General features: G+C 41.6%; 1 protein-coding gene across 3 annotated transcripts in view; it reads left to right on the forward strand.

Moving 5' to 3' along the window:
- LOC144723278 (teneurin-3-like) overlaps positions 1-16,601 on the forward strand; it is a 469,866-nt gene that overhangs the window by 140,892 nt on the left and 312,373 nt on the right. For 2 of the 3 annotated variants that reach the window (XM_078601881.1, XM_078601882.1), the window contains exon 3: positions 15,338-15,460. The exons of the other annotated variant lie outside the window; for it this stretch is intronic. In XM_078601881.1, the coding sequence (XP_078458007.1) occupies positions 15,338-15,460 (123 nt within the window). The remainder of the gene's footprint in view (positions 1-15,337; positions 15,461-16,601) is intronic. 3 annotated transcript variants of the gene reach the window in all.

Here is a 16,601-nt window from a genome sequence, read left to right on the forward strand (position 1 = left end):
GGCCGGTGATGGCACACACAACTATAATCCAGCACTCTGAAGGAGAGAGTTTGTTGATCACAAACATGATGTGAAACTTCTTTCCCTTGGATGTCGAGATGCCGTACTTTGGCTTACCAAGAAAAGGTGGTGCAGCAAACATGTGGACTCCACATGTTCCATCTCGATGTGATATAGCGTTGCCCCCTCATACACGTGGGTTCTGTCTAGGTGCAGTTGGCCAAAACATCCCAATTTAGGGCCACACAGCCTGTGCAATTGTTGGAGTGAGTTTTTGCTGCCTTCCTGCTTGTCCGTGGTTTCCCATGCCTCTGAATCTACAGAAAACATGCACATTTCGAAATTGTGATTTTTTTTATATGTTGGCATAACAGCTAAAGTTCCATACAAATAAATTAGATCATCTATCATCGCGCGCTTTCAGATGCGCTTCTGCGGCCGTCTGGAACGCTCTCTTCCTCCGATATAAGCAAGCGACTGGAGCTATGCACTTTTAAATCGAGATTGAAAACTCATTTATTTAGAACTGATGTTTAGTTTGTTGTCCTTCCCGTGCATCTCCGATTAGCACGGCTGGTTATGTATGGTGTGAAAGTTCAACATACATACATACTATGACATACTACTATTTCCTGGTCACCTTAAAGGCCATGTCTGCAACGCCTGGAATTCCCAGGTAGTCTATCATCTAAGTATTAACCAGGCTCAACCCTCCGGGAATGTTCTTAAGATTGTATTAACACTTCCTTGGGAACCCCCCCCCCCCCAAAAGTTTATTTAAATATATATTTTCTGAGCGAGCCTCACTCTATGCCTTTCATTTATAGCTAAGCGCAGAAACAATTAGTAATGTATCTTAAAGTGTACCTGCTTTTGGGTTTTGCATCTACATATATATCTGCACGTATACTGTACGATAGTCACCCATCACAGGTGTTATAGGCAAGAGGCTGTTGGTCAGCAAGGTGGACAGCATAGGTCAGTGTAGCAAAATCCATTGTTGTGCTGTTACTTCTATACACCCACATCTCTGCTCCCTGTCTCAAGCAACCCGTCATACTGCCCAGTGTGGTGAAGTACAGTCATCATCGATCAGTCGATTGACACAGGGCTGTACATATACACAAGCTGAGCGCGGTACTCACTGCCTCATAAACACACACTTGTATTTGCATACACGTTATATATATATTGGCACAGTTGTCAACATGCCTCAATGCCAGCGAGCAGTGCTCAATCAACCTGACCTGTATTGTACATTGACATTTCGCTGTTGTTATTAAGACCACCGAGACCACAGTTCAATGTAAAGATTTTTCTTATGGTTTAAGGAATGATGCATGTATGAGCAGCAATGGCATTTTTAAAAAGCCACATTTAGAATGAACATGAAATCTAGATTTTGTTGTTGTCGTGTCCATGCTACGTGTGACCACCACAGTCAATCCATAGAACTCACATTCCATGCAAAGAACACATCTGACGTATGTTGGATTGCCACCTCCAACATACAGAACATCTGGACATATCACAGGATGAGGAATATCCTACGAGACCAGACTAATTCTATTGAGTGATGTAGCATTGTTTTTTTTATTATTACACCACTGACATAAACCAGTACTTTTAATGTCCCGGGGAAAACTTACATATGTATGTCTTGTTGGGACAGCTACTTCAAAATGATGATCCTGGACAAACCAGGACAGTTGGGCCCTCTAAGACCCACCTGGTTCATTATTATGCTGCACTCAGACTCAACGTTGATACCTTCATTATTTATTTTAAAACCCAATGCTTTCATATTTAAATTAAACTGTGAGCTGCTGCTGGTAAGTGCTGAACACAGAAATTGGCTCGTAAGTGCTGAACACAGCTGCTGATGCACCAAACATGTGATAGCATAGTCATCAGATATCACGCTGATATCACTTACATCTTTCCATTATCAATACCTCATTGAATTATTGATCGCAATGTTCGTCACCGATAGAGAGGTACGCATATGTCGGGGTGACCCCTGATGACCTTCTCTCGCTTCATGACGCTTGAGCTCGAAAATCTGCAGCATTACACATTCATACGTTTCATTAATTAACTAATCACAATTATCAATGCGTTCTCATTGCAAACCGTGGAGCACTCTGCTTGTTTATCTCCGTGGGGAAATGTTGGATAGGATTTGGGACCCCCATGGCTATTAAATTAAAGAGTTTAGAAGTCAGCAAGCGAAGGCGCTCGAACTAACAGCAAATGCCACTTGTCACCTCCTGCTGCGCTCTTCACACTTACCCCTCCCTCCGCCACCCTCAAACTTTCCCTGTTGCCTACTTCTGCCACGACGATCATCACATACCCCGTTCACCCTGTCACCTTTCAACCCAACCCACAACGCTCACTCTCTGGGACACCCAAATGTGAAGCAATGATGAGGTCTCCAGCTATGACACATGCACAGCCTGCACATCAGTGAACTTGTTTAAAGCTCAGTGTATTTATAAACTGTTAAATTGCACGTACAGAGCGAATGCACCCGATTCTTTGAGGATTGATTTAAGGCCGCGAGATATTTTTAACGTTAGTAATTTTGTGTACATTTATGGAAATGGTGCAATTTAACCAACAAAACTGTGATGGAATTCATTTATAATTTCTCTATATACTCATAAATTATTATAAATTTCAGTGGTTGCAGTGGTGCAATTGATAGTTCCTTGTACTATACAATCAGCTCCCTGAGTTCAATTGCCACCCGGTGATTAAAAGGCGTGGTGAGGCCTTAATACAGCAGTGGATTGACAGAGGGCTGTAAATGACTGTAATCAATATATACAGATATAATAAATAATTATAATTTTATTTTTCACCTACATGTCTTTACCGAAAAAACCTAATAGTATGAATCCTTGCAGTCACGAAAGCTTCAAATATAGAATTCAAATCTAGAAAGATATAATAAAGTTTACTGAAATTATGCTTCTACATTCTTAAATGGATTGCATATGTAACATGGCATTTCTACAACTCTCCTAAAAAAATTATTGGACGAAGAAACAGAATAGAGAAAAAAAAAACTTTAATTAACTTCATTTCCCAGTGCAAGTGCAATGTCCTGTTTTTTTTTGTAAACCGACCTGAGTAATGATTTTTGAAATATCGACGTTACTGTGAAGCTTTGTACAAAACGCAGGGCTCTTCAGCAGACAGGTAATTTTGTTCACGTGCCAAATTAGAACAAGGTGACTTGATCACTGAGTGTTGATCTTCACGCCTTGAGCTGTCGCTGCCTTGTATAGCACAATGCAAGAGTGAAAAAAAGTAAACGCAACTGCAATTCTGTTCAAATAGCAAAGCATTTATGTGTAAATAAACTTCCACAATGACATTTTCTTGAACACAATGCCTTTAAATTGCTATAAGACCAACACTCCTTCTTGTATAGCAGCATAAATTAGTTGCACAATTTCGATGTTGAAAGAAAATACTTATTTTAATGATAAAAGTTCACACTTATTATTCTCTGGATTATAATATGCATCCAAAACTTGTGCTGGTGTCAACAGATGTATACAAATCTGATCTCACACACGAACGTATAAGATAATAAGACGCACAAAGGGCAGGGCGACAAAAATGCGTCCTATAATCTGGATAATTAAGGGTAACAATTATAGTTATGTGAAATATTTTATTGATACACAAGGAAGAGATATGGAGGAGAGACTTGGGATTCGTTTGCTGTTCTCACCCCGATGCTCGGAATACATTTTCAACCACCAAAGGAGCGACGCTTCGAGCAATTTCGATTTGCGTGCAGGCAAAGTTCCCAACCCAAGTCCGAATTGGCTGAATTCAGTTGCCCTGCTGTGTCTGTGGCGCGGGGCAATACCCCGAGGTGGCCCAAGCTTGATGTTGACTTGCGCGACGCTCTTGACGTTTTATTTTTTAGGCGAACAAAGCTGCGGGCAAAACTCGCGAGCCTCACTTGAAACCGCGCTCCTTCAGAGCCGTTATCAATCCCGTCGGTTATTCACGTGATTGTTTTTTTTGTTTGACGTCCGCCTTGAATGAAGTGCTGAAGTGTTCGCGGCTTTGTTTTTTCTTCTTTGTTTTTTTTACTCGAGTGCTCGGCGTTGCGCGACCGTGCACCTTAGCGACGCGAAATCAAGAGCGTGGCGTTTAAAACAAATAACATTTTGAGGGGGTGGCAGCGTCCTGAAACTTTGAAGGGAAAAACTAAATAAAAGCGCGCCCTTTCTTCCATACTTTCCCACCTGACGCTTGTGTTGCGCCCGAAACGTCGTGATTTATTTTATTTTCTACCCACGTGACTTTACCGAACGAACTAAAGAGTAGGGATTCCTGCAGTCACGAAAGCCTCAAATCAAGATTGCTCTCTTCCACGAGTCGAGTGCCACGGCAAACACCCAGAGCCCTCGTCGCTGCTCTCTCCAGTACGGGGGGGGGGGGGGTGAAGAAGGAGCTTGTGGACACAGCCTGCAGCAGGAGTTGTTGGGTGCGTGTGATTGCTTTGCGTGACTCGCTGGGCGAGGGGGGAACTCTGGAGAACCACGTCTCACCCCTCCCTCCGTCCCCGATTCTCTAGAGAGTATTTTTGTTTGTTTGTTAACCGACTCTTCCACGCTCGCGGTTGTGGATTCGGAGAGCAAATGGAGTGGGGGACCAGTCACGCTTTTACATTTTGTTGCGCGCTGTTACAATGCCCGGAATACAAATCGCAAAGAAGGGGGCTTCTCCCTCCAGGTGAATGAATGTTGTGCGGGCATCGAGCATCTATATGGTAAAAAAAAACCCCAGCAAATGGCAATTGACCCTATTCGAAAAAAAACAATTGGAATTCAGATGGGAAGTAATAATAGCCGTCACCTCCAAGTCCCCGTGCAGAATTGTATCCCTGCACGTTTGGGAGTTCTGCACAAAGATAGAGGAGGCAGCCAGGGCAGGAGGAAGCAGAAAGGTGCTACTGGCGATCAGGGCTATCGCTTACGTGTGCCGATCACGCCCTAAATGCATTCGAGGGTTAATTAATTTCTTGTCACGAGGCTGAGTGGAGCAAAATTACGCTTGAATGCATAAATAATGGCTGGCTTGAGTAGCCGTTGGACGGAAGAGGCGGGGGGGGCCCTAAGCGTGTGAAGGGTAAACAATGGATAGGCGTTGAGGGCGAACTGAAAGTCACGCGAGGCAAGTGATGGTACAGGATGGAATAACGTACAATTACAGCGTAACACGCGGTTCACGAAAAGTAAAAGTACCGGGGGTGATGAGTCAATAAAATTCGACGATAGGGCTTTGTAGAAAGTTGGATAAACATCTGCCTACTAGTGTAATTGGAAGAGTTTCTTCAAGGAAATGTATGTGACCAGCAATCCCTTCGCCAAAGTCTATTAGAGCAACCACATATAATAAAAACAAATTATTTTGACAAATATTCATTTGTATTCATCATAAATTTACACAAGTAGGTTTACAGTGACTGCAGGTTATATGCAGACTGTCTCTCTTGTGGTATATATTCCTGATTTATGCAGCAGCTGCAGTGACAACTCTATATACAAGTAATATATTTTGTATAAACATCTCTTCGTGACCACCAATTTACAATTCCATTAAACCGAGTCATCCAGGGAATACAAAAAAATCACCAAAATACAAATGCGATTTATTTTTTTAATGGACTGAACTATTTCAATTCCTTCGGTGTATTAAATAATAGACAATAATAATTTACGTTCCTTGGCCAACCCACTGCTGGATCAACGCCTCCCCCCACACTGGTGCTGGTGATGAGGGTTTGTTTGACAACGGCCAGTGCAGGTGAGTGCAGAATAGAGCTTCGTTGGACGAATCTGGATATCACCCACCGCTGATTGAAGCTCCCAGCATGTGGAGCAAAACGTCGGACATCACGGCAAACAACACGCGGTTACAACCCCGAACGCTCGTCAGAGACCTAAGCATACCAATGCAGGTGTGGTTTATGCATGCACGCACTTGAATTTGGCAAACTGTTAATCAGAATAATGGCCTATAAAGCTTTCACCTTAAATCACCTCGGTGTATCAGCTCTCTCTCTCTCTCCTGGTTCTCTTTGGAGACGAAAAGAATGTCAAACAAATTGCTTCTCAAATATAAAATCTTCCACGAGGAAGTGTCTGCTGATCACATTCTGGCTCTTGAATGTAGATTTGAAATTATTGCATTATAATCAATTTGGCCTTTTCTGATATACGCTTGTAACATTTATCTGTATTGTAAGCTCAATAATGAAGATTTTTTTATTGCTGCCATTTCAGTCGTGCACAGAATAATGGAATGTATGAATGAAATGCTATTTTATCAATTCCACACCACAAAAGATTTTTCAAAAGTTATCACTTTTAATTTTAGTTATTATTTGTTCGACAACTTGGTATCACTGACGACACTTGGACCGATTAAGCTCTGTTCGTGATTTTCTTCTCTCATTTTTTGTGGCTGTGGCTCAATCTCATTCGCAGGCTTTCCTGAGAATTTTTTTTTTAAGATGACAAAGGGGGTCACTGACATCATCTCAATTTAAAAAAAAATGTAATGCTGCTCTAGGATTTATTTAATCATGACAACTGCCAAACCTTCCTCATTTAAAACTGGGTGATGATACAAAATACATTTTGAACACCTTAAGGAGCTCGGGAAATAGAGAGGTGCCGACTGTATGAGGATCCACTGCATGGTTAACCTGGGCCATATGAACAATAAAATAAACTACTGAATAGATCTTTGGTCGATCAGCCCAAATTTGATCTTAGAATGTGTGCATTGTTCATTTCAACATATCATTATCATCATTCTCATCTTCACCAGCCATGGTCAGTCCGCTGCTGGATGAAGGCCTCCCCGGGCAACTGCTCTCTCTCTCTCGTGACCATGCATGCAAGGTAACACTTTCACCTGTGACCAAATCGACATTCCAAGGGGCCCTACTTTTGTCCTGAACATTTAAATACATTGGATTTATTTTTTTGGTTTTCAAACATTCTTTAAAAAAAAAACTCGTTGAAGCAACAGCTTCAACAGATGAGAATGCCAGCATATGACTGCAGAATGCTGCATTTAATTTGCATGGACTGCGTGGGGAAATGTGTGAATTTGAAATTCTGTTGTGAATAAACACCTTTGCCAGTGATAATTGCCATTTATGAGCATGCATGGCAGCAGTCTGCTAGGTTGACTCTCTTGACATGGTATCACAACATCGCTAAGGTCATGGGGGCAGTATGTGTTTCATTAAGCTATATGTACAAATACATCATCAGTCGTCTCCTGCCCAATGCGGGACGAAGACCTCAAGTCTTCAACATCCTCGCAGCAGCGGATTTTGGCTAACCATCGAATAAAAACGGCCACCGCATCGCGCGCTTTCAGAAGTGCATCTGCGGCCGTCTGGAACGCTCTTCCTTCCAATATTAGGAAGCTACTGGGCGCTACGCACTTTTACATTTAGTTTGAAAACTAATTTCTATTGAACTGCTTTTTGTGTTCAGTTTGTTGTCCTTCCCCCGCACCTCCGTTTCGCACGGTTGGCTACTTGCAATGCGAAATAAGTTCAATACACTTTCATCCCTCCCGTGCCCTGTGATTCCACGATCTATCTCGCTTCTGCGCTCCGGTTTGCTCCCCTCGCTCCTCCGCTGCCGTTGTCCTCTCTCCGGCGTCCTCACCCCTTTGGCTGCCATTCAATCGTCAGTTTCGTCCACCGGCTATCAGCCCGACTCACGATGCATTCTGCCCAGGCCCATTTTCATTTGACTATGATGGCATTCGTTTTAGTTTGTCCCATCGCTTTTTTTCAGCTTTTCTTCGACATTCGTCGTCATATTCCATGTTTTCTATTCATACGTCAAGGCAGGCAATGGTGGAGACAGGATTTTCAAGTGGTGGGGGGGGGGCAACCCCTCCAGCAATGAAAAATGATAGGAGTTGTTAGTAAGTAAGGACTTGTCTCTTGCTATTTATTCGATGTGTGCGCAGCCATCGATCGAGGATCGAATTCGAATCGTGTGTGATCGGTATCGCGCTCGCTGAAGGTGTTTGCCTTCAGGGAAGTCGTGGATTGTATACGCAACTGCGCACAATTCTGAGTCACTTATAACTGCTTTGCCGTTACTTATTGCCAATTATGGACTCAGACTATTGTCCTATCATCTCATAGAGTCCCGGGCACGTAATAATATGCTACACAGTGGCAGTGGGGGGTCGCAAAATGCCGATTTATTACTAATAATCCCTAATGATCCAATCGAAATTAGGGATTTCGATCGGATTATTAGGGGGTGGGGGGCACGTGCCTTACCCCACCCCACCCCCACTGTTTCTTTACGTATATACAGTAGGTACGTTTTTTATTCTAAATTCAAATGTCATTTAACAAAAGCAATCCCTCCTGCTCTTGCTCATCTGTTTATTGAATTACATTATTTTATCCCGTTGTATATTATATGTAATTTATATCACATGATAACAATACATATATGTTACTTTGGGTTTATTTAAGTCATGGATTTAATTATCCTTTGATAAAAATCTAAAATAATCTGCATCCATAAAACGTTTTTTTGGGATCGCGTAAATATAAATATGTAGTTTATTATGTGATGTAACTAAAAAAGTAAACATTTATTACGGATAAAATTGGTGTCGAATACCTACGTGTTAAACTAATCTACATCCCTCTGCAAAGCCTCTGTACAGCACTTTCCATGTAAGTCATGGGTGTAGAGTGACCATATTTCACCACACTGGTCAGCTGGGAGTCCAGGATTGCTTCTGATATCACTCTCCACTGATATTAACCATGGCCAAGAATCGAACTTAAGTTGCTGAGTTCATAGTGCAGTGCGCTAACAACTGCTCTCCTGCTCCACGCGGTTTTTTTCTTTCCAAAACCGCTCTCATCGTCTGGAACGACTTTGCCTAAGTTGTCCACAATTCAAACATTCCCACGTCATTTAAGATGAACATTTTTGTTCTCTTCTACAGTGCGTCGGACCTCACTTTTCCTGCATACGCAAGCTACATCTCAGCATTCTGTTGCAGCTGTGTTGTAGTGGAAGTGTCAGCGATTAATAACGCAAAGACTACATAAAATAAGGCTATTCTATGTCCTACTTATCGTCGCACGAGAGTCTAAGCACTTTGGACGTTTCACTGGTCAGTCTCAGCGGCAACTAGAAGCAATTGACTTCCAGAAAAAAAAAACTTTTCACTTTATTTTACAAATGAACGATGAGAAAATAAATAAGTACACGCTCTGTCTTGCTGTCAGAAAGCAATATACGTTAATATAATGTATCCACTTGTGTAAAAGATTTGAATCTGCTCTGTGTCAAGTGCGCTTGAGCCTGCTATTTAAAGGGTTAATGTCACAGGCTTGTTTTCCCATTAATTTTTCATATTTCAAGCGGACTGTTACTAAGCTGGTTCCGATGTTAAGGGCCAATTAAACTGAATGCAGAGCATTTATATTGGGCACTGTGTGCCGTGCACTTAACGCAGAGTGATTGGACAAAATGCACGCTTTAAATGGAGTGAATTTTCCTCTGCGAGAAGCAATCCTTGAGCACTATCATTCAGAGCAGACCGAGGGGAGTGCAGTGGCAATAGAGAACCTGTGCACAAGGTGTTAATTAAGACAGAATATTTGCATGAAGCTCCCCCATCAGGATTATTCATTTTGATGTAAATTTTCTCAATTTTCCTCAGATGTCTTTTTTTGTGTAGTCTGGAGCAGACTGTTTGAATGTTTCTGGAAGCTGATTTATCATCCTTTATTACCGAAATGATCCTGATGTTAGGAAAAATACATTGTGAATAGGGCCTGTAATGATTTGACTACTTTGTGGGGAAGTCAACAGTGGGTTTTCCTCCAGAGAGACTCGCCACCAACAGTGGAATGGGGAATCTTCACTACCGGCTCAGGGATGTGAATGTGAAATGAGAACGCCTCAGTGCTCATATGACACGCTTTGACTCGACTTTGTAATGATTTGCCTCACTTGCGATTTGATGAATTGTCACAATTCTCGGTCACGATTCAATAATTTATTATTTTAAAAAAAACATTGAGTTGAATATGGAATCTCTAGTGGCTACATGGAACACACAAATCCCATTACATCCAAGATAAACAAATACAAAAAAATCATTGATTCTCTTACTTGCACGATTCAATGGGTTTAGTGATTGTGAAAATCTATTTCAGCCGATGAATCCATGGCATCCTTACAGCCCCTAAATGTGAAGCTTGACATGATGGCAGTGCAGGGGGGAACTTCTGATGGAATGGTACTTTGCTAAATAAAATGATAAAAGATGGACGAGTTATAGGCAATACATTTCTCTGTGAAAAATTACCCACCCCCCCTAAAAACTAAAAAAGTGGACAATTTCTTTTTTAATCACCCATGTTGACAGGAGAAGGAACAAGTTGCATTAGCATACTTACCCTTGGATTGTTACCGTACACCACACAATGTTCAACGCGAACGCTTTTTTCCCCACTTGCGTGCAGCTTCTTTGAGCCACGCGTCTCCACGTGTTGCTCTCATTTTACGCAGTAGGTGACGATGGTTGTTCACCTCGGGGTCCATTTTTATTAACTTACAAATGTTCCATTTAATTTGACAATGAGCAATATGAACATAGAAGAGGGAAAAAACACATGCAAATGTTGTTTTCATTACATGCTATATTTTGCGTCTCGAAAATCTACACTAATAATTATTAAAGCATAAAAAAGGAAATTGCTTAGTGTTCTGTATGTAAATACGTGTTAAAGCATGTCAGCAGCTATATTACACCAGTATATTTTAATATATAGATAATTGCTATCAGAGATCAATATAAAATGGCTTTCGCTGATTAAAAATTGTGCACGAGCTGTTGCAAAGGGATTAATGACCCCCTGCATTAAAATGAAAGTAAAAACAATTTGAAGGGTGAGGTAATGTCACCACTACCTGCCAGATATTTCAGAATCCTGACAAAAGCCATCACACTCCGCGAGACTTGTTCTTCTGCAACATTGAACTTTTTTTCTTTTTTCTCAAATTGGGTTCGTCTTGCTGTAGGTGATTAATTATACCCCACCGTATTTACCTTTCACTGCGTCGGATTGAGAGTTGCAGTGGCGGGAACAGTAATCTGGGTTTAATTCCCAGTTCCAACACATACGTTTCCAACAGTTTAATTGGATTCTAATTGCTTTCTTTATGCAACAGCCTTAAGCCAATTGCATACAGGGTATCATAACAGACCTCCGTTCAATTTATGCATTCATTTAAGAAATGAAATTACAGTTACATCGTAAGGATGTTCAACATAAAATGCATGTAATTTGCATGCTCAATTTAAAACAAAAAACACACCATTGTAAATGTTTTACTCTCGTTGGATTGATGGGGATGATTATGTTTGAAGACCAGTAAATGAGCTTTTGCCAAAACACTGGCCTACCCTGTATTTTTTCTTCTAGTACAGGGCAGTCTTAATTACGATTGCATTGAGGTGTTTTGACCAGGCTTGTACACATTCACAACGATATCCCTCTTGTTATACTTCAGCTTTCGCTCGTAACTTTTGCAGGATAACTTGTTTTATAGTTTTTAGCAATGTTGTTCATGAAGTTTTGCGACAATTTCATGGGAACTGAGGCCTCGGTTATTCCCTCCTCTCATGGAAGTGCGTGCACGTGTGTAAGATGTGTGCATAGTTGCTTTTCCTAGGATAATTCAATAAGGATTGAGGCGCCATAAGGATGAACGGCATTGTTAAAAAAAACGGTTGTAGAAGGCCATGAATTTTTATAACCGCATAAAAAAAAACTTATATCAATATAATTCGAATCTAAAATATGATATCGTAGAGAGTATTTTTTCCCGGAAATTTAATGAGTTTTATGAATGCATTCACTACAACATAAATATGAAACATAACTAATGTAAATCTAACCCCCGCTCCCCCAACCAAAATTATATACTGCACAGCCTAAGTGTGTTGGATCTTATTCCCCTGGTACATCGATATAGCACAGATCACCTCTGCAGAGTTGCTGGAGGGGACTCAGCCCCCCTCCCTCCGTGCTGAATGCCTCGGCACCCCCATTAAATTCCCATCCTCGGGTAAAGCTATTGGTGGAGCGACATTGAGCAACACGAGTGGTGACAATTACGTAGTGGGCGTTGCAGCCTTTTCTAAAAAAAAAAAAATCTAAATTCTGTTTCTGAAATGCATAGGGGTTGAGAATGTACGATAGACAAAAGGCAGACGATGAGGCAAGATGTTATTTCCCTCGCCTGGCATGCAGGGAGTTTTCGAGGGTTCGTTCCAGACCCTGGTTGTGCCAGTATATCTGGAATTTGCGTGTTTTCCCCGTTTTCCTCTGGATATGCCCTCCACGTTTTAAAAAGTGCATTTAGAATATTTGTCAACTATACTTTACCACATATGATAAGCCAAGTGGCCACATTTGAGATATTAGAGTTAATAGCTCCGTGCACTTTATCTGGTAAATAAAATAGTTTAGTAAAAAAGTTATTTACCAGTTAACATTTCTTTAAAGTTAGCTTAAGATCAACTGTATCTACATCACTATCTGATCTGCATATCTCATCTCTTATTTCACTCCGTCTCTTGCCTATATCTCTTTAGTGCGTCTCACGATGAGTAAATAATTTGAAAGGGGCCCCCCTAAAGTAATTTATGCTTAGGGCCCCCATTGGGCCTGCTCCACCACTGACTGGCAACCCTACCCTGGGTGTAAACATTTAGCATTTGGTGCGTGAGTGCAAGAGTGCCCGTTACGCTGCGGGGTCGCCCCACCGTTACATTTATGGCACATGTAAATACACTTTCAAGCTTACCTAACGTTTTGGGGTTGCCTGCCTTGTTTAAGATGGACCTGTAAAGAATGGCCGAACCTCCACTGTAATATATATGGGACATTCGTACCAGTACAGTTGTCCAATATCTGTCCGGTTAATACACAAACATATATACTGCAATGCATAATCTACGCATGATCAAAGTTGCAAGATGTATGTATCGTTTATGTCTATATATGCAATGCTCACGTACATTTGTGTTTGTCATGCATAAAAGGGGAAAACTTTAAATTAGCTAATTGGTCTCATAAATTTGGAGAAAGAATACGGTAATGTGCTTGACTCGTAGATAAGTGTATTATAATGAAGCTATACGGAGTCAATCATAGCCTCTGAATGAAGGCCATTATGATCGTTACGTGTAATTGTCTTAATGAAGATTTAAAACATTATTGATTTATATAAAAAATATAGTAATGCAATTTTCACGTTACAAATATGCGGTATAAACGGAGATTAATATGTCTAGAATTTTAGGAACTTTCCGAAAATGTTAAATGTCACCAGGGAAAGCGACATTTTAAGAGCATTATCATGGCATGCTCACCTTGTGTGCAAAATGATTTCCTCCCAAATATAAATTCATCGCATATTTTGTTACAATGGGGCGTGAATGCGAGGCAAAATTATACACAACAGTAGTAAGGCACTGACATTCACCTAGGAGATGGAAAAAATTGCTTGTGTGCTGGTGCTGAGAGGTGGCGTAAACTTAGGGAGGCGTTCATCAAGCAGTGGTTAGACCCCTGGCTGATGATGGTGATGATGGTGGAGGTTTGGGGAGGCCTTCATGCAGCAGGCCATGGCTAACGACGATGATGACAACGACAATGATAAGACACCATGATTGGTGACGTTGAGTTGCGTACATAACAACCTCGCAGGCGTAGTATTTTAAATTATATATGTTTCGTGGAAAGTGCCATTGTGTACCTGCGTTAATGCCAATGAATTGTCTCAATGCATAAAAAATTTCACATGACGTAACACGAAATATTTTGTATTTTCATTGGTAATATATTTACGGGCATAAATGTTTAGCACAACAAAGCTTACACACGCAAAAAAGTAATGTGCGTCTGTTGGCTATTTAAGCACGTGTTGGGATTAGGTAATGATGAATCAATCCATTTTCGGAGGAGTTAATCTCGATGCCTGATCCGCACATACAGATGTTCCTGAATAAATAATTCGCCATGTGGCGTGATGTTATATCTGTTCCTAATGTTTTCTAATAAATGTAGGCAGGCGGATAATGAAAAAAAGAATATTCAATTTAAGTGCAAACTTCTGTTTTGGTATGCAAATTTGTAAGTTTGACATTATAATAATGTCTTAACATAATTATTGTTTTGTAGATAAACGAGATGTGCTTTAATATTGGATAAAACTTTTATTTTAACATGCCTAAGACAATCGTAATAGAAATATTTAATAAATATTGTCCTATTTTCTGCATGCAGTTTAAATGGATATTTTATTTTTCTTCTCATTTAATCTTCTACATTAAAGGCATCCGTTTGGATTTGCAGCTTTATTGGCAATGTTGAAGGAGTCCAGCGTTCAAAGATAAAATTATTCAATAACGAATGCATGCAAAAAAGAAAATCAATTATGCCTTTTTATCCATTAATTACTTATTTATGCACCGGCCATTTAAGTTATTTCGTTTTAGGTTTTAGCCAATAAAGCATACGTAGAAAATGTTTTATTATGAAGACCGAGCAAACATTTTAATTTTTTTTTAGTTGCTGATATATATTTGAGGCAAGCATCGAAGTAAAAACGAAGCCAAACACAACGAGACGATGTACAACCGTGCACTACATCTCGCACGCGAGTCTAACAATCGCTCGCTCGCAAGCGGGCCTGCAATCGCCCTCGATCCCAACATGCCCTTTTCACGTGACCTTAGCTGCGCGGGTACTTCCTCGTCGACCCCGAAACGAGCCCCTTTGGCGGTGACCATTAATGTGCGAAGTAAACGGACAGAACTTTCCAAGACGGCGTCGTTCCTCTTCATCACTTCCACCCCATTTGCAGAGGGAGCTGCCACCGAAACGTCGATTCCCCCACCGTGTGTCTCCACGTGGCTTTCACTGGGCAGCTCTCGGTTGACCACCCACGCTGGGGCCAGTCGATCGCCGATGCCCCCTGCTCTCCGTGGCGAGTGGTGTGCCCGCGAGTGCTGTCGGAGCGTTGCAGCCAAACCGCGGACATTTGTTCAGAGCTTTCTTTTGGTGACGTGTCTCATCCTGAATGTTGATAGATGCCGAGTGTGTGATGCAGCCTGCAGGGGAGTGGGTTGTGGGGTTGAGCCCGTGGTGAGACCACAAAGCACACGGAGGTGACCGATGGAGAAGCGTCAATGCTCGCGGCCCTCTTGTTCTCAGATCGCCTGGCGAGGCTTTGGGGCAGGGAGGTGACGGGTGGAAACTCCTGCGTTTCCAGCCGAGCCAACTCGGTCCTCACTCTCACCGACACGGAACACGACAACAAGTCCGACAACGAGACGGGTACTCCTGCATTCACGCACCGAAGCCTAAATGTTTGCACCCAGGGCAGGGTTGCCAAGTCAGTGATGGAGCAGCCCCAACGGGAAAACATATTTTTGGGGGCCTCCTCTTTGAATTCATAAATTTCCGAGTGAGATGACAAATGAGATATCGGCAAGAGATAGAAATGTAGCGAAATGAGAGCAGAGAGATCCAGATCAGACATTGATGCAAGACAATGGACAAGGATGGAGTTCAATGAGCGAACAGAGAAACAAGATGGAGATGAGAGAGTTGAATTAGCTTTATACGTGTTAATTCGCTGTTGATGTGCATTAGGGTTTGAATGAAAGCTAATATTTGCTTTGCCCCAATTATTTTAATGAAGATTAGCACCACCCCATGTTGCCACCGCCGATGTACGAAAAAAAATATCGGCATGTGATGGAAATGAGATATCTCACAATGCCAGAAGACGGGAGGGGCTACATGTAGGACACAACGTCTTGGAGTGCCGCATTATTACACAACTGACAAAAAAGCGGGGACTTTTAATGTCCCCGGGAAGACTTATGGATCCCACGACAGCCATCTCGCAAAGAGCATGTCCTGGGAAAAAGCAGCACCAAGTGGCAACTCTAACTCAACGGCAGATTGGACAGTGGCCAAGCTGAGTATGACGACATTGGCATTAGATCACCATGACCTCTTGAACTCAAACGATATGGGATGAGGCTGAGCGGCATGTAGGAATGTTGTAACGTCAGCAGTCGACCGATGTGGTTACTCGATACCATAAGCTGATGCGAAAAAGAGAATGGGGGATGGTGACAACGTCATGATTTGATTTCAACGACAAAACATGAATCTTGTTCCTCTTGTCTTTGTGCTCGTATCGTGGTTGTGCATTGTTTGTTGTTATTACTTGCTCACCCGCCTCCGACTGGACATCTGCGAAAAAGAGCTTTATTGCTCATCGGATTCCTCCAGTATAAATAAAGATTCTGATTCTAACTGATGATACTATTGTGAGCATCTTTGCGAGGTGTACCAAATGCATTTTGTCAAGATGGTCTGCAGCAGGCAATTCTATACATGCGGATGTTGTGTATGTATAATAATTAATCTGCATATATATATACATCTGCTTGGTTTAATGTGA

This window comes from Lampetra planeri, chromosome 17, assembly GCF_965212315.1.
Source record: "Lampetra planeri chromosome 17, kcLamPlan1.2.h2, whole genome shotgun sequence".
NCBI classification, from domain to species: Eukaryota; Metazoa; Chordata; class Hyperoartia; order Petromyzontiformes; family Petromyzontidae; genus Lampetra; species Lampetra planeri.